Source organism: Vanessa atalanta, chromosome 26 (genome assembly GCF_905147765.1).
Source record: "Vanessa atalanta chromosome 26, ilVanAtal1.2, whole genome shotgun sequence".
Lineage (NCBI taxonomy): Eukaryota > Metazoa > Arthropoda > Insecta > Lepidoptera > Nymphalidae > Vanessa > Vanessa atalanta.
The window spans coordinates 5,099,630-5,123,992 of record NC_061896.1 but is presented as its reverse complement, the minus strand read 5'-3'; the positions used below and the strand labels follow the sequence as shown (position 1 = coordinate 5,123,992).

The 24,363-nt window shown below is 32.4% G+C and overlaps 1 protein-coding gene across 39 annotated transcripts in view; it reads right to left on the bottom strand.

The window, feature by feature from the left end:
- The window catches only part of LOC125074041 (ryanodine receptor), a 141,761-nt gene that overhangs the window by 93,180 nt on the left and 24,218 nt on the right, over window positions 1-24,363 (bottom strand). For 23 of the 39 annotated variants that reach the window (XR_007120083.1, XM_047685228.1, XM_047685235.1 and 20 more), the window contains exons 2-6: window positions 16,467-16,593; window positions 5,393-5,542; window positions 2,188-2,241; window positions 1,443-1,460; window positions 581-658 (exon numbers count right to left, since the gene is read on the bottom strand). Coding sequence is in view for 38 of the 39 variants with exons in the window: in XM_047685228.1 (XP_047541184.1) it covers window positions 581-658; window positions 1,443-1,460; window positions 2,188-2,241; window positions 5,393-5,542; window positions 16,467-16,523 (357 nt within the window). In the remaining variant the exon portion in view is untranslated. Of the gene's footprint in view, window positions 1-580; window positions 659-1,442; window positions 1,461-2,187; window positions 2,242-5,392; window positions 5,543-16,466; window positions 16,594-24,363 lie in introns of those variants that run through there. The other 16 variants (XM_047685230.1, XM_047685239.1, XM_047685256.1 and 13 more) reach the window with 2 other exon arrangements.

Below are 24,363 nucleotides of genomic sequence, written 5' to 3'. Positions count from 1 at the left end.
CCCGGCTTGAAACGAGAACCAGTATAACTACATTCACGAGGGACAAATAACTTTGTTTCCAATGGTGTCGTATTGGAGATGATGAGACCATGAGATGTTCATTCATCTTGTTGTTCATAAATTTGTTTTCATTTAAATATTTATATACTTTAACGTAGGTATAGTGTTCAGTTTTGTATAAATGTATAATGTCAATCTCTATAGTACAAGATTTTTTTTTACTTCGCAGATGCCATCTATTGCTTTATCTGACACTTAAAATAATGTCTAAATTGTCTTTAGTACGTTTGAGTGAAGTAGATGGAGCGGCGGCGACTGGATGGGCGTCGGTCACGGATTGACAGCCGTCATTGAAAAAATAAAAAAATAAACAAAAAATATGAAAAGAGAATAAACGATTTTAAAAGAGTAAAATATTATTTGAGTGTGCTACGATGTCTTATCCATCTAATTACGAATCTCATAACGAGATCCTCATTTACCTCAGTTATATATGTAAATAAGACGATACTGCATGAATGTTTACAATTTTAGGTATAAAAACTAATTAATAAGACTTAATTATTTACGCGATACATACCATATCACTGTTGAGGTGACGCAGGAGAATAGCATTGCCGTAAAGCAGTGTTCTGTGTCCAGAACCAGTGCCTTTCCCCTGGAAGGAAACGTTATTATTACCAAAATTACTACACATGTTTAACATTTTTTAGGCAAAGATATATTTAAAGGAAAAAAATATAAATATTTTGAAAAATTACTTGAGTTAATATTTTTTTTATAATTAAATTAAAAAAAAATAATTGTTTTAAAATACTACCCACTGCTTTTTCTATTTGATTTTCCTTATACTATTAGTAAGCTTTTATTAGTATCAACCTTAAGCGTCTATATTAAATAATGTGGAATGCGTAAATTATTTAATTTATTATAAAAAAAAATATAATAAAACATGCATTTATAAAAGGATATTTAATTTTATTTTTTATTTTCGTTTATTAAGAAAATAATATTATATAAATTTAGATGACGTCCGATTATTGTAATATGCTATAAATAGTTCATTATATGATTTTTTTTTATTTCACACTGTCAAAAAGTTTTGACAGCTAACAATTTAATGAAAAAAGTTTAATCGTTTTCTATAACTTACTCCTAATATTATAATAAGTGTAAAAATGAGTTCGATTGTAATAAATAAAATGTTACAAAAATAAGCAGTTTAGCCGAAAAACGAAAAAAAAAATTGAATAAGAAACGTAAGTCAGTCACACAGTGAATCTTGTGACTTCAAAATATCATGCAAAAAGTCACGACAAATAATATCTGTGGAACAATTTTGAATTTAGAAAATGGAATGTGTTTATTATAATATTTTTTTTTAGATATTTATTATCGTGACATAATTATTACCAATATTTCATATTTGATCGTGTACTCACTACTAAGTTTTCTTTGCCCTGTAAAATTTAAACACGAACGCAATACTTAAAAAAGGGTAAATATTATTCACAAATGGTAACATTAATGTTAAACACAAATTTATTATAACGAATTACGAATATAAGATAAAGAAAAAGATTTGCCGTTTAAAATCGTTCTTTTTTTAAATAAACAGATTCGTATTTAATAACATGTTTTTGATTATGAATTGTCAATATTTTAATACATCCATACATTTTCAAATTTAGAATGATGCTTCTTACATAAAAAAAATCTAAATTTTTAATTATTTATTTTGAATTCTAAATTGTTAGGGATGAATGATATAAGAAACAAATTTGACAGTAAACACTGGACCTAAATTTTAAATCGTGAAAAGCTATTTTGATTCGTGTATTTTGTCGCTTACCACTTTCTAATACTTCACAATCTTTTTCTACGTCATGATTGGATTTTGTTGTTACAAAAAATTCTACTGGTGTTCTTTTATGCAGAAAAGTCAAAGCGACTTTGTGTGATAGCAATTCAAAATTTCACATTCGAAATTCAAATACATTTTTTAAATAGTAACATGTTATAAAATTGGAATCATTTAATTGCAAAATTTTAAAAGATACGTTTTAGTTTATATTGAAAATTATTTAAAGGTAAACGTAAAGTAGTTCAAGGATAGGTGTTCAATTGTTAATCATAATCTTTATTTCATTTACATTTATATATATTAAATAATATTGTCATACTTACAGTTTCTGATCCCGCAGCTGTAACCAATTCTTGGAGAGCCCTTACCGACAACGCCTGTAAAGAAAATGCAACAATTAAAAAAACCTAATTCAGCGGTTCCTAAACTTTTATGGTCACAGGTCCAAATTTTATTGATGTTTTATTCTTGGATGGAAATTATTGTACATAAGATTTTATTTTATTTTTTATCTCCATAGATATATTGTCCATGCCTTTGGTGTATGTTATCTTTAATACGAATTGTTTATTTATTTTTGTTTTATGTGCCTGCACGATTTTAATACTTGGCAGCATCACAATTTTAGTATTTTATTCATTTGCAATATACATGTCTGTCAAAATAAAAACATAACATTTTTAATTAATTATAAACGTAAATATAAGTATAACTTATCACAAATTTATACCGAACATTACATGAATTTGTTTTAAAAAACAATTCTTATATAGAATATAATATAGATTAGAACTATAGAGTCATTATACCTAACCTATATGTAATTATAGATTAATTTAGAATTTATAATCCCCTATTCACTATCGGACTTTGATTTCATTGACTTATGAATGACACTCGAAATAATCACCATTGGTACTTCAAATCTCTTCGTCAGATCACGTCGCACATCGAAATTTCTTTTGATCATTAAAAGAAAATGGAAAATTAGCAAAAAATTTGAATGTCAGTATTTTAAAAAATAAAATTTATCTTAGGCAAACTTGTATTTTATTTTTAATAATAGCAGTATACATTTAATTCACTTTCTTATGGCAATATTTTAAAAAGAAAACAAAGTATACAGGCATGTTCAATTTAAAAGATATTTATAGAAAGAATGAAAAAATAAACAAAAATATTTCACTTTACAATACAAACGGTCATCAAATTTACTCTATGTACTGGAAGAAATAAAATTGAATATTAAAATGTGTCATCACAAGCACACACAAAAATTTCCATGTGTGTGTTTAATTTTGTGATATATCGTTGAAAATTACGATAAAATTATTAGTGAACCAAACAAAAGAAATAATAAAATTAATGACATACGAAGTCGTTAATTTAGTATATATACTATTATTGAATATCTAGACTCAGACTTCGCTGAGTTTATGCTTCCTCGACTATATAGATATGTTTTGTTTATTTTAGCTACTTACAACTATTTCATAAGCAAGAGCACGTATAGATCTATTCACTATTAAATTATTATTTTAATAATATAAACATAACAAATATGATCTAATTTGTATTTTTTTAGTGTCGTTCGTTACGCTTTGTCGTCTTACGCACACTAAGACATCTTAATCCTAAGCACGAGCGTCGTTTTATACAAAAAGTTTATCTTTATTTACAATTAGGTCAGAGATATATTTATACGACACAGGTATCAGACAATTAAACAAACACAATGCAGATTATTAAAATTTTACTTTTAGTAAATTTGACTGTAAGATACAAATGCCCGAGTACATTTGTTTATTTTTTATTCGTTCTATAAATAACTTTAAATTAAACATGCCTTTATAACTTATTTTGTTTTGGAAATATCTAAAATAATTTTCATAGAAAACGAGTTATTTACACTAAATATTTACACACTGCTAGCTTTTTAAATAAAAAACAGTTTGCGTAATTGATAAAAATACAAATTATTTTACTTAAAAAGGAAACTTACATTCTTCTTTTTTGCTAACTTTCCATTTCCTTTTAACAATCAGAAGAACATTGATGAACGACATACTCTGACGATTAGATTTGAAGTACCAATTGTAATTATTTCAAGTGTCATTCACAATTCATTGAGATGAGAGTGCTCAACATTTCTACACTGCTATTTTAAAGATATTAAAACAGTTTGCCTATTTGTTACGCAGTTTTTTTTTAGCATTAGCAGCCTGTAAATTTTCCCACTGCTGGGCTATAGGCCTCCTTTCTCTTTGAGGAGAAGGTTTGGAGCATATTCCACCACGCTGCTCCAATGCTGGTTGGCGGAATACACATGTGGCAGAATTTCGTTGAAATTAGACACATGCAGGTTTCCTCACGATGTTTTCCTTCACCGCCGAGCACGAGATAAACTATAAACACAAATTAAGCACATGAAATTTCAGTGGTGCCTGCCTGGGTTTGAACCCGAAATCATCGGTTAAAATGCACGTGTTCTAACCACTGGGCCATTTGTTATGATGATGATGATGATAATATTAATATACATTATTAACAACTATAGTAGGAATTAAAACATTTTTTTTAATCTGTGGACCTTTGCTTTAAAAAGACCATAAGCATTAACCCTATATAATCTAAATTGTTCAAATTCATATATGCATGTAAAATCAAACGAACAAGTTCTGAAAATTAATTTGGGCTAAAAAGATTCTTCATTATAAAAACGTCTGACATTCAAAATGTTCATTATAAGCCGTTTCATAAAGATGTTACTTTATTTCGGATCTCTGAAACAGACACAGTCTAAACCAAGATCACGATAAATATAGTCATGGCCTTTACTGAACATATTTGTTATGAATCAGTATCGTTACGAACGTTACATCCATCATTATTAGCGCAGCAATCATTGTACCACTCGTACAAATACTAGTCGCCAGTCGTCAGTACCAATACGTACCAGTCTCCAAAATTAACAAGTAGACAGTTCATTAATTGGAAATATATCAGTTCTCGGCTTTAGAGAATTAGTTCCTTATTTTTTTTATTAGGAAATTCTAAAAAGTTTGTGGACAAAATTGCTTTTAAAATGGCGATAAACCGCTTTGAACTTAACGACGAATTACGCGGACGAGTAAGAGATTGTTCGTAAAAAATGTTCCATTGTGAAGCACCATCCCCTGCTTTTAAGTATTATTTTCTTGAAAGTAATTTTATCATTATTGAATCGTATTCGTATTATGTAGTGGCTCATTATAAATAAAAAATTGTAATATTTCCTTTGAAACATGTTTTAATTGTGTACTTCAATTTATATCGGATAGAAGCCACTTCGCGGAGCACCTGCGTTCACAGATTGAGAACCTCTGATATAAAATACGAATCTTAGCTGGTAATTATTGCTTGACTAAATTAAAAAGTACATATGTACAAATTAAGGTCGTATGTAAATAGCATTAGAAAATAGTAAAAATAAAGTTCTACTGTAACGTAAACATATGATCTTTTAAACTGTATCAACATTATACTAACCTGTTCAATTACAAACACACACTGCGATAGATCCGGTGGTATGTTCTTATCGGCGATGTTCTCGAGGAAACAGTGCCTGTTACCGAATCCTTCAGCCGCGAGACATACGCGCTCACCCGTCGCCGTGCAAGACAGGCACACCATGTCTTCCTGCAAAAAATAATGGGAATTAGTCCAGTTCGTTTTATAGAATAGGCTATTTGACTGGTTTTTAAAATCCATTTTATATTCTTTAGTGGAGGTTAATGAACCCACTAAAAGTTGTATTTTTTTTTAATTTTAGTACATATTTGCTGAAAAATATTAAATTAAAATTCCATATTTAAATAGCGCGCGAAAACGCTGCATGGTCGTTGACGTCACTTGCCTGTATTGTAATCTGTGGCACATATAATCCACATACAGTAGGCAAACGAGGTTAACAACCAAGTGACGTCATCATAAACCCGACCAATCAGGAGCGTTTTGGGTTACGTGACAAACGTTTAAAAAATGCATTTTTATTTATGGATTTTTGAATATATTAATTATTATTTTTAACTTTCGTCACTAAATAACTATTTTTAAACTCATAATATATACTGATTACTATAATTTACATTTTATTTTTCACATTGTCAAATAGCCTATTTCGTAAGTACCTTCAAGGCATAATACACGCCTAGAATTTATAGGCCAAATGGCACTAATCGATCTATATCTTTATAAAAAAGTGTTTTTATGTTTGTCGTCCATGCGTTTCGATACTATTTATGCTATAGTGATGACATTTTAGCAAATTATTCTGCGTATCGCCGATAATCTTGCCTATAACATGGGCCTAAGTTATTCTCTGACCACTACAACACACTATGAAATTGCCGTGGATAAAATAAATATATCCGGAAAACGTACATTTTTTGGACTAAAAATCTTTGTGCTGTTCTAGAATATAACATATCTCTATTTCAAATTTCATTCGAATACATTCAGCCGTTCCGTCGAGGTTGTGTAAAACACACCCATCCATCCAAACTTATGCATTTATTTTATTACATAAATAAATAAATAAATATTGGACAACATCACATACATTACTCTAACCCCTATGTAAGTAGCTAAAGCACTTGTGTTATGGAAAATCAGAAGTACCGACGGTACCACAAACACCCAGACCCAAGACAACATAGAAAACTAATGAACTTTTTCTACATCGACTCGGCCAGGAATCGAGCCCGGGACCTCGGAGTGGCGTACCCATGAAAACCCACACACACTACTCGACAGAGGTCGTCAAATTTTATTATATTTACATATAGTAAGATATACTTATTATATATATACTCTTGTATAACATGTTACAGATTTGTTCTCTTAAAAAAGCGCCCCCCACTTTAAATTAATATCAGCGTATATTGGGATGAGAATGTTGAGGTTACGCTCGTCCTTATGAGATATATCAGTGTGTGCGTGTGTGAAGACACTGAACTTTATGCACTGAACTCATTATCTTAACATATTTTAACTATCATATAACAAACTCTTCCATAAGGAACATTTTGAATAAGTTTCAAGATTTTATACTGAGGGTAACTACAAAGGAGACGATTTATATTTCAAGGGTTGAAAAAAATATTTTCTCTCAATATAGTTCTTATAATAAATTAATACTTTTTTTATAATTTTTCAAACACGATTTATGATATTTACAAACAATGTAGTATTTAAATGCATAAAAGTTTACATTACATTAGCAGCCCGTAAATGTCCCACTGCTGGGATAAAGGCCTCCTCTCCCTTTGAGGAGGTTTTGGAGCATATTCCACCACGCTGCTCCAATGCGGGTTGGCGGAATACACATGTGGCAGAATTTCGTTGAAATTAGACACATGCAGGTTTCCTCACGATGTTTTCCTTCACCGCTGAGCACGAGATGAATTATAAACACAAATTAAGCACATAAAATTTCAGTGGTGCCTGCCTGGGTTTGAACCCGAAATCATCGGTTAAGATGCACGCGTTCTAGCCACTGGGCCATCTCGGCTCACAATGCATAAAAGTAACATCTATAAATTACTCAACCCTTTATTTTTTAAATTGTAAAATAAATAGAGTACAACAACGTGTTTCTGTAAGCTTAAAATTAAATAGGATGTAGTTTATTTATTGTAAGTCTTGACAAAAAAAATTGACAGGCGATTACAATGAGCAAAGTTATTTGGCAGGTGAATTGAAAGGAGCACACTTGATGAGGTAAAATAAACCTTTTCCTGTTGAAAATTGGATATACTTTTATCTATATGCAAAAAGAATTCGGATGTATGTATGTGATGAAGTTTTCAAACGTTTGTCTATCATCTGAATAAAAAGGGTCATGCTCAAACTGATTGAATAGTTTTTTAATTAGCGACACGAGGACTATGATGTAACGTAGTTTCCAAAAATGTAACTTAGCGATAGTTTGATTTATCTTCTGAGTTTCTTGCCATTTTTTCTCGGTAGAATTCATCATTCATCATTCCGAAACGGAGCTTCACGTTTAATACAGTTGCGTAAAATGATGATTCAAAAATGTTTGTAAAACCCTTGAATAAAGTATATTTTGTTTTTTTTTTTTAATATTTTTTTATCCTCTTCATCCAATCGGTTCAATTTGCCTTTATGTCCAGACAAAAAATATATTGTGTTAATTTTGAAATTAGAATATGTGACGATGAATACGTTCTATATATATATATATATACGCAGACAAAGCTGAAGCGCAAACTAAGTAGTACTTAGATATGGAACAAAACAAAACAATCAGATAAAAATTGCCTTCACCATTTTCTTGCTAATCTCAATAAGTCAATACCTATTTTTTGGGCATAACGTTATAGTTCTTTGTCATACAATATTTTTATAAATTTCACAAGTATAACGTGATATTGTTCGCGTGGACATATGAAGCGACATTAGGCGTAAAATAAAATGTATTCTACGCAGTTACATTTAAGCTATTGCCCTTTTTAACACGCGCTTATCAACTTGACCTATATCTTGCAATTGAATTTTTCCCCTTACTGTACTTTTATGTGGAAATCAGAGACCAACTGTACTCCTTAGGTAGAGGGACGAGCGAATGAGCCCCCTGATAATAAGTAGGCACCACTGCTCATAGATATTGGCGTCGTAAAATAAATGAACCATTCCTTACATTGCCAGTGCCACCAACCTTGGGAACGGAGGTGCTACGTCCTTTGTGTCCGTAGGTACACTGGCGCACTCATTCAAGCAGGAACACATCTATATTAATTAGATTAGATACTAATTAACTAACTAAGTACTGCTACTGGGCGGTAGAATATAATAAGTTGTGTAAAAGTATTTTCGTGTTTTATTGTATTGTTTGTATTTGGCTGTTTTTGATACCATTTAATAGATATAATTTTAGAAACAAGAAAATATAAAGTAAAAACAGTTTTCCGCCATCTTTCTTTTGTTTTCCGGTCCATCGAAATGAATGAATAACGAAGTTTTATCACATTTTTTAAGATATTAAAATGCGACCCAAGCCGCGAAAAACATTTGTGACATTTATGGATTTAAGTATCAGTAAAAGTGGCTAAAAATTTGTTCAAGCGTTTTCAGTCAATTGAAATTTTGATTTCAAAGATACTTTCTCTAGTCAACATGTTGCAGATAAAGACGAAGCAATTCTTAAAGTGTGGAGCAAAATGGGCATATTCGAAGTTGCGGCACAGCTGAAGAGTTAGAGGTTGACCACAAACCAAAAGTTTTGACCCACTTGAAAAAGTTTGAATACACAAAAAAAAGTTCGGTAAAAAGTTCGGTTCGGTAGGTTCACTTAAAGAAATTTAATGAATAGTGTGCTCATTTGTGATGCGAAAATACTTTTTCTCCAATCCAATATTATTATGAATAATAATAATCCATTATTATGGTGGTACATACCCAGACGGGCTTGCACAAAGCCCTACCACCAAGAAAATTAATAAGAATAATTAATTAAAGTTGTATATAAATACTCAATTTTACTTTTATGTTCAATAAAACGTGCATTTTTGATTTATACGATAAATAACGATAAATAATTAAATAAAATTAATGCAAAGACAGATACAAAATATTAACATAATTAACCACACAATTAATTATCTCTCTATATTAATTTAATTATACAGACACGAAGCTGTTGGTCATTTTAAATATCAACCATAAACAATGAACGATGGTATCCACTATTGGATGTTTTTAAGAAACAATATCAATTTAAATATTAAAAGACTCATTCAAAATGTATTATGTTTTCTAATCATAATAAATTTTGAATTTAAATGGAAATTATGAAAAAAGTTATGGGACAACTCTACAAATATATAACCTGGGCAACCTTCTTTAAAAAATTACCAGAAAAGCCTCAATAGGACTATGGTTTACAGGCCGCCTAGCGCTGTAAATATTCGCAAGTTCAATCGTGACCTTGGGCTATAGTAGTCCCTACTCCTAGGAAAAGCTTAAGGCTTAATTGGAGGCGTAAATAGGATTAGTAATTCCTTAAAATGGGGTATTAGAAGTACCCAGTCTTTTAAAAAAAATTGATTATGAAAGAGCGTATACCACCATATTAGATTCAAAAGATTCACTCACAATTGTATTTTATTGAAATATTTTTTACACACTATAAATTGGCTTTGCTTCTATGTCTTGAAATAAGCAAAATCTAGAATGACGTTTTAAGACGATTTCTCCTTTTTACATTTGCAATATGATGACGTCGTCCAGACTGATTTCGGCTACGGCGGCCCAACTTAAGGGAGACTCGATGTCGGCTACAGATTTTCATCTCAAGGTAGACCAGCCAACTACAAAGGACATATTATTGTATACAAGTGTGCACAAACACAGGTACACTTTTTAGTCCTAACTTTTATAATGGGACGGCAAATTTCGGCCGGAAATACTTCAGGCGCTGGGCCAATAGCTTTACGTGGTATGCAGACGTTCATATAGCTAAGAAATTCTATAGAAAAACCCAATAACTTCTTATCGGCCCGATCTGCGGCCTTATATCTTATATTACACCAAAGTGAGATGAGATATATTACAGATGACAAAACAATGTTTTAGAGCATCGAGTTGGTCTCAAAATAGTTACAGAAGTCATCTTACATCGCTACTAGTTACCCCTCGATGTTAGGCTCATTTATTTTGTTCCCATAAATAACACTTGGTAATATATAAAACAAAAGCAAAAGGGTCTTAAGGGTACGGGTGAATGAACTCCATCGAAGTAATTGGGAACAGAGTGACGCTCATTGTCAAGACTTTATTACCAATATAAACATACTTTAACAGTGAGGATATACAATCATGATAATATTACAAGTATTGGTATTTATTTATTTGTTTTTCCTGTTGATGGGACCTTTCATATTGTACTAAAACTAGTACTAGACTAGACTAGACCTAATACTATAAACATAGTATTAGGTCGGACGAAGACTTGTATTGGTTTTGTGGTACAGCTTGATATTTTTGACTTAGTAACAGCCTGTCCTACACGGCTGGCTACTACAGTCTGTCATATCCCACTGCTGGACTAAGACCTCATCTACCTCATCTACATATTGAGGAGAGGGTTTGGAGCTTATTCCACCCCGCTGTTCCAATGCGAGTTAGTAATACACATGTAGCAGAATTTAATTTAAATACATGCTGGTTTAGAAGCACATGATGAATTATAAACACAAATCAAGCTCATGAAAATTCATTGCTAGCCTGGGTTTCAACCTGCAATTATCGGTTAGGATGCACACGTTCTAATTACTAGGCCATTTCGTCTTTTGAGTAAGACAGGGAGAATAGTTGACCTAGCGCTTTCAATACGAAGTTGCCAAAATTATAACAGAAGACACAAGTATCAGAGATTTGTAGGTTTCCAAAATGTTTACAATAAACTCTGCAATAAAACCTTTCTTTTATCGATAATAAATCACAGAAACCAATTTTTTTTATTCAAAAATTAACGACAATTTTAATTTGTCTTAAAATAAATAAACCTTCTTAAAATAAATCTATACTAATATTATATATAATGAGAGAGCGTGAAAGTAAACACCGAAACTATGGTACCTATTTGAACAATTCTGTACCATATCTAAAGGTACATTATTCCTGATGAACATGGGCTAAATAAATTCGTCCGCTAAAAGTGCATCTTAAAAACTTCCATGGCGTACGCTGCATAAATAGTTTACTTTCACAAAACTAATGTATCGCTGAATTGTTCCTTTACGAACATTCTTTAAAAAAAAGGGTCGTGTACATATATTTATATTCTAAGACTGATATTTGTGCCCTTTTAACCTTAAATAGAGGTAGAGAAGAGATCACTTAAGTGATAAGGCCTTTGCATACTTTATAGTTTACCTGTTCTTTTTTTATATATTTAGTACATTGTATGCAATAAATACTGAACAAAAACTAGTGGCGTTCAGCGGTGCGATGGCGTGGTTGTCAGGTAAAATCCTCATTTTATCAGTTCAATATATCAAAATCCAAACAAATTGACTTTTAAAATTAAACAAATTACAATACGATCTCTACCGAACCAAACGCAGACTAAAATAAATTGCCAGTGTAAAAAAATTAACCATCTCTTAAGTATTCAATGCGTCCGGAACCTTAACGAATCTTTTATGTCCTTTTGCCTGTAGTTATACAAATCGTAACTTAGCTATACTAAATATTACTGTTTTACGTTAGAATATGTTACGAAGACGGACTCGTACAAACAACCAGGTCGACTATTGAAATGGTAGGTATATCAATGGCCATACCATTCTCTAAAAATAATTATTTATTCCAGGGCATTGTTTAAAGAACAGTTATCTCTCAACGATAACTTACAGTTAGACGAACTATAAAATGGCCAAATCTATAAATAACAAGCGGACATTTATATTTTGGCGTTCGCTGCCAAACCCCAGGCCTGAATCACTCAAAGCCGTTATAAAAAGAACATTTATTAAATTATTTATACAAATTAAATTTTATCTTATAAAATACGAACAGTTTTTAGTTGCTTTCTGGAAACAAAATTAACTCCAAAATTAATTATCAATCTCATCCGCTAGATCAAGATAGATAACACTATGCATTTTGGCGGGAAATGCTGGTGCTGTCATATGAAAAATGTCGTTATTAATCTGTGCTCACTTGCCATGTCAAAAAGTCAATTAAGAGAAACTAACAATTTAATTTCGAATGATGGCTCTATGGTTACAGATCAATGCCTTTTCTGAATAGAATGTTGAATAATATAGCTAATTGAAACGACGATCATAAGGCACCAGTGTAACTACATAAGGGTCATAACATCTCAGTCCCAAAGGTTGGCGACGTATTAGCGATGTAAAGAATGGTTAATATTTCATACACGACCAAGCACCGATATCTATTGGGAGGTGGTGAACATTTACCATCAGGTATTTACAAGGAATTTAGATTTTTTTTAAAGCTACATTTCTTTGAAAAGGCTTGAATGTGTAGGTATAATATTTGCAATGTATATAGGTCAATAGAATATATATTTTTTTATTGCTTTACAGTTCTTCAAGGCGATGAGTGTTTTTTGATGAGATTTAGAGAGGCCTTTTTAGTGTTGCACAAGATATAATAAAAATAAATAAAAAGTTTTGATACTTCATTTTTATTTCAACGCTTGTTGCATTATGAAGATTTATTAACCGAGTGAGCGTTTCTTTGAATTCCCTAGGCATTAATTGTAGCTTCAGAAATTAATTACTTTACATAAGATTCAAAACATAATTCACTTTACTTTGTAAATCTTTCGTTTTTAAAATATAATTTTCGTTACAATCTGAAACGTTAACAAAGTCACGACACCGGATTTCCGTCACAAGTGCTAGTATTTAAAATGCATATATGAAGTACTGTATATATTATGTCATCGTAACATTGTACTGACCGTCAGTTAACTGATACCAGTTTTTTTAGTAAAATGTACAATTTAAACCAAAGAGTAATATTGTATTCTTTATTTTTACTCATGTATAATAACATTTTTAAATATAAAATACAAATTTATAAAATATATTTAAAAATATAGAATACAGAGGCCAACCAGTGGCGGGAACAGGGTCCAAGCCACCGGTGGTCAGGGCTCCAGAGAGAGGAACTTCCTCACAATACGTGCCGTGCCGAGGAGTACTGCCTTCTGCATCAAGCCCTTGACCCAGCTGCCTAACGAGAGCCTCTTAAGGTGTTGGTCGAGGCTCTTGGCCATTAGGCCATTCGCTGAAACGACTATTGGCACAATAACTGCTGTATCCACATCCCACATGTCGACAACCTCGTGAGCTAAGTCGAGATATTTTATTTGCTTATCTTTCTCAGCCTTCACGAGATTCTCGTCATGAGGGATGGTGACGTCAACAATTATCGTGCGGCGCTCTGACCGATCTATCACCACTATATCAGGCTTGTTGGCGACAACAGCCCTGTCAGTGATTATAGATCGGTCCCAGTACAGTGTGATACGACCATTCTCGAGAACTGGGTCGGGCACATACCTGTAGTATGGTACCTCTGATACCACAAGATCGTATCGAAGTGCAAGTTGTTGATGGATAATCTTGGCCACTTGATTATGCCTGTGCAAATACTCTCCGTTAGCAAGACGAGAACAACCGGAAATAATATGTCTAAGGGATTCGCCCGGAGTGTGACACGCCCGACATATGTCCACCGTGCCATCCCTCACAATATACTTCCGGTAATTGTTCGTCATGATAACTTCGTCCATAATTGCACAGACAAAACCTTCGGTTTCACCGAATAGGTTACCGAACCGTAGCCAAGAAACGGACGCCATAAAGTCCACATCGGGTCCATGAAGGGCCCGATAGAAGCGTCCATGTAACTCCTTGCTCTTCCATACCCCCTTGCGATTCTCAGTACTTAGTACTACGGGTTTGCGCCAGTTCTCTTTGCCTAAGGAGAGCGGAGTTAGCCCCTTGTCCATTGTAACTACATCTCGGTGCATATCCAAGTCAGTGTGGAGAAAATACTCCCTGAGTTTGTATACTTCACGGTTATGTAGGGTCTTGGCATTTAAAAAGCCTCGGCCACCACATCTCCGTGGGATATTGTATTCTTTATTATTAGCGATGTCTGTTTGTTGTTTATGTTCATCATAGAATTATGTGCTAAAGGGTCACTATTTTTTAACCTTTATATTTATTATTTAAGTTTATTTGTTTTAATAATATTATTACCAAAAAAGTAGGGCCTCAAAAAAAATGGTCACATGTGACAGGAGTAAAACCTTTTTGATTCAGAACTGTTTGTTAAAATTTCGAAAGAATTCGTGCCCGAGGAAATTTCACTTTAATAATTCGTCTTATTTAGTCAAAGTAAAAAATAAACACGTTTTAAATGCTGTTGGTTGAAATAACCACAACACGTAGTCAAATATTAAAAGAACCGCAACGCATTCCGCCATTTGCAATTTACATTGACCACAACAACCAATGACGCTTCGTCTATTTTCACCTGGAGATTAACTTATGAAGATTTAATTTTACCTCTACAATTATAATAATGCTTTATATACAAAGCTATTTATATTGAGAACTTGAATCAATGTAAATCACGACTGCGTGCAATGACAACAAAAATGCTAGCACAATTGTAAATGGCATAAATATATATTTTGGAAAAAATTATAATAAAGTCCTCTTAAACAAAATTCTAGTCACGAAGCTAATAAGGTAGAAAAGCAACGAAAAACTTCTCTCCATTATTTTCTCTATTCTCTATCTCCATTAAACAAGCATCGGCCGGCGTCTGCAGATTCTTGGCCCACTTTGTACCACTTGATGCAAGCATCTGGGTAGGTACCACCCACTCATGACACATTATAATGAACAACAAAAATCCTTAGAATTGTTGTGTTTCGGTTTTAGGGGTGAGTTAGCCAATTTACAGCGCCAATATTAATAAGCAGTGGTTACCACTTACCATTAATAGACTCAAGACTCATCAGTATAAAAAGGGAGAGATTAGTCTTCCAAAAACGGCTTTATGGGTTGCTACTGAGAATTCATTGACCCTGGATTTTGATACAGGTACTGCATCACGACGTTATAAAAACTGGTAACATTTGTGTTGCCATCACGAGTAGATGACAAGAGTTTGATAATTAACTTAAAAATGTATTTCTGTGAAAACTATAGATATACTTTTTATACGGCTGACACAATTGATAAGATTATGAAATTTGCAAATCGTTTTGAAATCAACGGTGGTTTAAGAAACGCCTTTTACTTGTTCACTTAACTTGAGTTGCGGTTAGACCGTTAAGCAATAATATTTACCCTACAATTGAAGGTCACGTAAGTAGGTCACGAACCTCGCTTTCAGGTTTCAAACGTTTGGTTTATAGTTTAAAATGATTCCAAAGCCCACTCGTCTTGCCTACTAGAAATGATAATGCCCGATAAAGTTGCTTTAGTGAATCTTCGAGAGATATCTTGTATTGAATATTCGAAGCAAATTTAGGACTAAAGGATTTATGTTCACCATTTAGACTAACCAGATTTAACTGCTCTTAATGTTGAAATAATGGCAGTGATACCAATTTCATATTTTCAAGTTACATGTTATTCCTTCTGGATAAACTCCCGAAAAGATCGTACCGCAAGTATTTTGACCTAATCACGAATATCATAACGAAATTTGGCGTAAGCGTTATACTGGATATATATATATATATATATATATATATATATATACCTCTTCTCGTATATTCTTGGACAAGGATTTTGACGATCATAATCGAGTGATTATTATAAATTTCGCCATTGTTAATGGAGTGAGAGAAGAATTCTTGCGGGAAGTGCTAACATTTACTTTACGACACCATTCCACTAAAGATTGATCGGCAGTATACGCTTTTCGGAAGAACATCCTAATATTCTTTCTAATTTTGGAAAGATCATACTTCTGAAATTGGAATGTGATTACATAAATCTTCTAAATAATAAATAAAATCTAAAAGTAAACTTACCGTTCGTAAGAATGAAACATCATCCTGCTCGCTCGCTCCTCCTTCAGCTTCCGCCATCTTTGTTTCTTTAAATCACTCGAATGTCAAATTATGTGTATTGTTTTATCATTCCTCTTGAAGTGCATATCTGAAACAAAAAAAGAAGAATAAAAATGTATTAAAAAAAATAACGTTCTTTTTTCGAATGTAGTTTTAAATCAATTGTTATTATACATATAACTCAATTCGAGCTAAAGTCACGATAAATAAAATTTTACAATTGCAACACTTTAAAAACAATTTTCGAATTTCGAATATTCGGGATTTTCGGGATTGTATTTTCATTTAACCAATTAACGGGCAATGTCACTTTATTTTTTAATAAATAAACTTTAAAAGTTTTGGAATACGGTTGAGAATAGCTCAACAGACCTTGACAGAAGAATGAAAACAATTTCGTATGAAACTTCAGGCCATGACTACGGAATGCAGGCCTTCAATGGAATTTGTTATGTAATATTATGAAACCAACTGAAATTCACCTTGTCAGCTTTGGACTTGTAGGAGTAAAACATATATTTGTGCACTTACATTTGTAATATACAAAAGGTCAAACTGGGCGATTGCATTAGAATATATTATCAAATCAAATCAAAATTTACTTTATTCAAGTAGGTTTTTATAAGCACTTTTGAATCGTCATTTAACAAACTATATTAAGTGAAGCTATCACCGGTTCGGAATGTAGATTCTACCGAGAAGAACCGGCAAGAAACTCAGTAGTTACTCTTTTTCAACATCTTTACTAACGCCTGGAAGTCAACAAGCATTAACTCCACGCTTTTTTATCATCTATATAATCTTGCATCGAATAATATGCCTTCTTGACCAATGCATTTGTTACAAATGATTTGAATTTATGAAACGGCATTTGAATTTAAAAACCTTGGGGGATTCTTAAATTTCGTTTTTTTTTTGTGATTAAGTTGGATGAGCAAATGGACCGTCTGATGCTAAGTTGTCAACACCACAAATAGTAGACAATGGCGCTGTAAGACATATTAACCATCATACATCGCCAATACGCCAACTTTGGGAGCTACGATTTTCTGATCTTATGCCTGTAGTTAAAAATGTCTGCGGTATTTAATTATGTTAACATCTCTGGTAGCATTAACTTAAGTCTATGTTATTTAATCACAATTCCGAAATTATCTAAAAAAAATCGTTATCGACAATATTGTATATATTTGTAAGTAATCATTTACGTCTTGACAGTTGAGCTTGAACTTTCCGAACAGAAAGTTATCGAAGTTCGATCTGGATCGGAAATGTTTTTAAAAACTTTGCTATAAATGTATCTCGACCTCGTTCCCGGCAGATATCTGGCCTTTAGCAGAGTTTCCTAAGGCGCTAAATATCTTAACTTACATTGAAATCTATAAAATCGATATGAAATACCAACATTGACTTCATTCGGTGCTGTCGGTATCTATTACTTAATACTTTTTAGGAGAAAACGCCTGATTTTATTTGAAAATAGCAGTTATGCGAGTTTCTTCTCGCTTTTTAAAAGGTTACTATTTAAAATATGACCATTCAAAACGCCTTAAGTAAAGTTTACTTAAATTGTTTTTTTCCAAAATTTGATTTGATTTAGTTCCGTTTTATCGTACAGCTTCGCATGGAGAGAATAAACCATTTATATCATTATACTTAATTTAAGTGTTGCTTTATTGGCACGCCAATTAAGCTCCCAGTCAGCATGATTGATTTTGTCTTCAATGATCATTATATTTCAGACCATTTAAACAAAATTTTAACGATTCGAATTACTCCGTCCATCAGTGAAAACCGTTTAAAAATCTGAATGGTTTGATTCGAGTTCAAAGCTGTCAGAGAGACTTGGTAGGGAGACTTTGGTATTACGATAAATAGTGAATTGTTTTCATTGTAACATCCCATTGGAGTCCCACTTTTGGTCAAACTCCTCATAAAAAGAAGACTTCGAGCTAAGAATAATATTCTCATAATAATTATTGTGTGAATAAATTGAACTTAAATAGTATGATTTTTTCCAATTTTTGAACATAAGACGTTACTACCCAAACAAATTATGTATATAGTAATTCAATAAAAAGGCTACATATGCTACTATAGGTTATATGTCATTTCCTCGTCTGACACGGCTCTCGCTTCATCGATTATAACATGTGAAACCGGAATGAAGGTGTTAAGTTTAATAATAATTCAGAAAACACATTAAACATCTTATGTCTTCTGTATTAAAGTTTTAAAATACATACACACACAATAAACATATTTGAAACGCAGTCATATTTTTTTTAATTTTAAGTGACAAAGCTTCCGACTTCTTTTTCAGATTTTTGTAAAATCCAATTACGCATTTCGGCCTTGCACTTTTGACACTCGCCCGCGCTGCGTGCGCCAGGAATACCAATGAAAAAACCAGCGGTACCTATTGTAGCTCTCTGGGAGAATCACGGGTTGCTTGCGCGTTCTATTGTGACACCTCAACGGTTGGCTAAGTTGGCGAGCAGTCGGATCGGCGATACGCAGATTATTGACGTAACTTCTCTTGTGTGACCGTGACCGGATACGCTTGTGTGGCTCCAGGGAATGGCCGTTCCAATGTAGACGACGACCGCGTCGTCACGTGTCTTATCATTCGTTATTACATTAGCAGCCTGTAAATTTCCCACTGCTGGGCTAAGGCCTCGTCTCCCTTTGAGGAGAAGGTTTGAGCATATTCCACCACGCTGCTCCAATGCGGGTTGATGGAATACACATGTGGCAGAATTCGTTGAAATTAGACACATGCAGGTTTCCTCACGATGTTTTCCTTCAACGCCGAGCACGAGATGAATTATAATAACAAATTAAGCACATGAAAATTTAGTGGTGCTTGCCTGGGTTTAAACCCGAAATCATCGGTTAAGATACACGCGTTCTAACCAATGGGCCATCTCGGCTCACATTCATTCGTTTTATAAAAACATAATTTCATCAATAAAATCATTAACTGCTTAAATCATTATACTGATCTAGATAATAGTGAATTATACATACAAGATTTTGGTATACTGTAATGTCTGGCCATGTCATGTCAGGTCCTACAAGCAAATGAGATTATTTTGTGCTATACAATTTAGTATGTCATTATACACTAGACACTAATTTAAAGCCGAGACGGGTTTGTAGTGTGCAACGTCATGTCAACATTGCATGACGTAAGTGAATATAATGTAATATCTTTAAACAAAATTATACATTTATATCATGGAGTGATTCATAACTGTTACCAGCACAATATATAATACTAATATTTAATTATAAATAAATGTAACGAACTGTATGACTATAAACTATTTTGATTTTTAATGATACCCAATTACGTCCCTTAGTTTACAAAAGCTATGACGTCACTGGAATTTTAAAATGGCGGACGGAAGACGCTATAATGCAAATATCAAAATATACTTCAGGAAGGCTTTTAAAAGCACTTTTGAATCATGCATCAAACGTAAAGCTACCACCGGTTCGGAATGTAGATTCTACCGAGAATATCCGGCAAGAAACTCTTTTCCAACATTTGAAATACAAAATTATGTCAGTTAAATAGAATTATATAAGTAATAATTGACTTTAGCAAGTAAACGTTTATAATTCTTATTGAATTCGATATAGGTGCGTTTTTGGTCTGACTCGGTTAATCCTAACGTAAAATTTGTTTGGGACTAATAATTCTAAAATACACTAGCAGAAAGCTACATTATTCTTAAGTGATAAAGGGTATAAATTATATTTATTATTATAAGCATATATCGCCGATTTCATTTCAATAATTGCCGACAAATTATGTCCAAACCAAAGAATGTTCTGCGATATTGGCGGTCAGATTGGCTGTCCTAAATATAGTAACAGGGATGAGAAACAATTACTACATCAATTGGATTACAAGTAAATATACTCCCGGGGATTGTATCTAATCAACTGTTTGTTTCTTCGACCTCTATATTAAAGTAATATTCAATCATGTTTAGTAGCATTTTCGTGCACGCTATACGTTATTTTCATTTGCGAATTAATAATTTAAGAAAGAAAGAGAAATTAGGAAAATTCGGCATACGTTCTTTTGTCTGTATATCTCCGGAAAGTTATAAACTTCGTTAGATTAGAGATTATAAACGGAGAATCTATACTAATAATTTCGTCTAGGTGTACGATAAACCCGATCGAAACCTATACACAATTATAGATCATTAAAAAATTAATGAATCGAGATATTTCGATATTAAATCCATGTTATTCAATGACATGACAGTTCAACGGGCGGCCATGTTTGACATTTACGGGTGCGTTCAGAAAACTGTGTAAAGATTTATTGTTAGTTTTCACCCCCTTAATAGAAAATATAGATGTTTGATAATTACGTTTATAAAAAAGTTATATGAAAAGTAAATGATAAACCGAATTTGTTTAGTTTCATTTATTTTATCCGAGCAAAGCCGGGTTTTCATCTAGTTGTTTATAATTTCCGCAAAACCTATAGGGAACTTCCCGTTGACCTAGAATAATGAAATTTGTCATAAGGTCAAGAGGACTATTGGAAAAAAAATAGAAAACCATTAAATCTTCCAGTATTATTTGGTACCCTCGGTGTGCAAATACGACTCGATCTAATTTTTTTTTTATATGCCACCTGCCTCTTTATGTGTTCATGAACCGACATTTCTTCTCTACCCTTTTTAAAATAAGAGCGTCAATTTGTTCAACTGTTTAGAGATTGCATATTTTTATAACATTATTTTTCTTAATTTCTGTGTACAGTAAAGTATTTTTAGTATTCATAATAAATCAAATGAGCAATTCGGTTCTTTTAAAGCGTAATACAAGATGAATGAAACGATAAGCTACGAACTTTACGCAATGTAGATTCAAGGAACTCGTTAATTAGTTTTGTGTAAATGATTTATAATTATTACACGCATTTTGTTCTATACTAATATTATAATTGCGAAAGTAACTCCATCTGTCTGTTGCTCTTTCACTGTCAAACCACAAAACCGAGTTCGATGAAATTTGTTATGAAGCAAAGTTTGAATTCGAAGAATGTTTTTTTTTTTATTTTGACTGACAAAATAATTGCATTATACGGAGAATTAGTGTGACTTTCCGAACGTCATGCGTCAAGCTGTCAGACGTTTTTTTTAGATTCATTCGCTTTTTGGCGGGAAGCAGCACGATATACGGTAAGGCGTATCATTGTTAAACTGTTTTGTAATAATATAAGCAAACCAGAAATTGATTAAAGTATTTTGTTATTCATTAATAATTACTTTTATATTCATGTAATAAATTTATTAAAAGTAAATATGTTTTGTTAATAGTATACTAATTAATACACTTTTTATCATCAATATAGTTTTATATATTGTTTAATATATAAAACATATATATATATATATAACAATATATTATTAATAAAAAATATCGATATAGTTGTCACCTGCGGCTTCGCTTGCGTTTTAAGGTTCGGTCGTCGGGTGTTAAGTTTAAAAAGTAACCTTTCTCCATCCTTGGCGTTAAAACTTCCTTTATAAAATGCCATCAAATTCGGTACAGTGGTTTGGTCGTAAAAGAGCTACAGACCGACAGAGTTACTTTAACGCATTTATAATATTAGTATAGAAGTATAGCTAATATTTTATATTCAGATGTTATTTAAGATGCAGAAATGGTCATCTTCTTTATCGTTCACCATCAAGCGATTCTTAAGGAAAATGTAATTTTATGTTCTGCAATAAAATTGCTTAGCGAATATTTTACGCACCCTACATTTTATTGCCTTGACCTAAATTTCGTTAACACAATAAAAATTAAAACCGTGTTAACAAAGCAGTATCGTCCTTTTTTTCTTTAAAGTCGTGTATCTGATGTTGTCAGGGAATGTTCTGACAACGTCACGTGTTATAGAGAAGACGTGTAGGTGATTATCGCTTTCGGTCTCTGAAGTTTTGATTGATGATCTGATCACAAATGCAACACAAATGTATGTATCTCAAACGACAAAATCAATTTCATAAAATTAAACGAATAATGAATTTTAAAAATGAACTTTAATTATAACAATCTTTTCTAATACTTATATTATATATTATAAATGCGAATTTAACTCTGTCTGTCTGTCTAGCTGTCTGTCTGTTGTCTTTCACGGTCAATCCACTGAATCAAATTTGATAAAATTGAGTGTGATTGAGTTTGTATTCCAAGGAAGTCCTTCCTTGGAGTAAAAACTTACTAGGCTTGTTGACAGACTTTTTATGCCTAACTGGCGGCGACAAATTCCTAAAACGACGATAACTACATTAAAATAAAAATAATTTACAAAATTTAGTATAGTATAGTGTTTTATTACCAGCATTTGCGATTCTGTACGAACTCACTTCGCGATACGCTATTTTGATACTTGTATTATATAAATTTTATAATTATTTTAGTCAATGTCGCAAATCACATTCTGGAATTACACGCTCTTGTTCGGCGGTGTGTGCGGGTTGCAGTATAGCTCTACAGCTACCAACTCGTTGTTGGGTAAAGTGACATAAAATTTCGCATCGTAACAAGTGATGTTAAATTAAAGTTTGTTAAGTAGCAGCGCTTTGTTGCGACGTTGTTTGAATAAGAAATAAATCAAAAATACTCTCGGTTTCGTATTAATTAAAAAACTAAAAAAAAAACGGTTTTATGTACTGGCTTATGTCTGCATAAATTTTCGTTTTTTTACGTATCTTTCATGAGTGGATTTATGGCGCGTAAAACGCAATACATGAAACGCAATGCCGTCGAACTCGATAGTTTGCGTTTTAACGGAACAAACGTATATAATACACAAGCGACGCAAATGTACAACACACTGAAACGAATTTTTATTTGTTACTCGAAGCTTGAGTAACTTTGTTTCGATGAAAATCGTTTAATTCTTAATGCAAATGTTTATTTGTAACAAGAAATTGCACGTTTCATGATCACTATTACTAAAACTCCTTGTGTGCGAATGCCGTAAGCTTTTGTTTCTGTTTGTTTTGTTTCAAAATTTACTGTTATTAAATTTTGTGAAGATAAAACTAAAATGTAAAGAAAATTCTAAAGAAGATACTGAATATTGTATGTTTTAGTTATTTTTATATTTTATACTAGCAATAGATCTAGAATATTTGCACCTTGCACCAGCACGTTAAAGTATTATCCTCGCTCATTAGTACGAGTTAATTACGTCGTTCGCAGCCGAAGGACTTAAAAAAAAAACCGAAAGTAATTTTTTAAAAGTGAATTTATTTTAATTCACAAACTTATTTTACAAATATTAATACTAATTTAATTAGACTACTTCATGTGTTGAGGTTGTAACACAGAATACCCTCAGAACCAATCATTATATTATTTATATTATAATATTAATAATTTTCTTAATTCTAAGAGACACAGAAATTATAAAGAAAGATCGGTGTGGTCCGTTGTTGGGCAGCGTGATGTTGCGCAAAGGTTGCTGGTACCGGGCCGTCGTCGGTGGTCTCGGCGAACACGATGTCCTAATGTACCTCCATAGGGTTAGGGTCGCATACATAACAAGTTAGTGACGCTTACAAAATGTACAGACAGCAAAAAAAAAACAAATTATATTTTTTGTCTTATTATTAAATAATTAATTTGACTTGAATGGGCGAGTTTTCGTGATTAAACAGATCCATATATAGACGTTTTTCGTCGCACTTCGCATGGGTAAAGAAATGGGTACAAAGAAAATTTCTAGTTTTCTATGTTCATTAAACTAAATATTCATCGGAATCGAATCAATGGTTTGGAAACGGATTCATATACATGCGGCAATGAATAT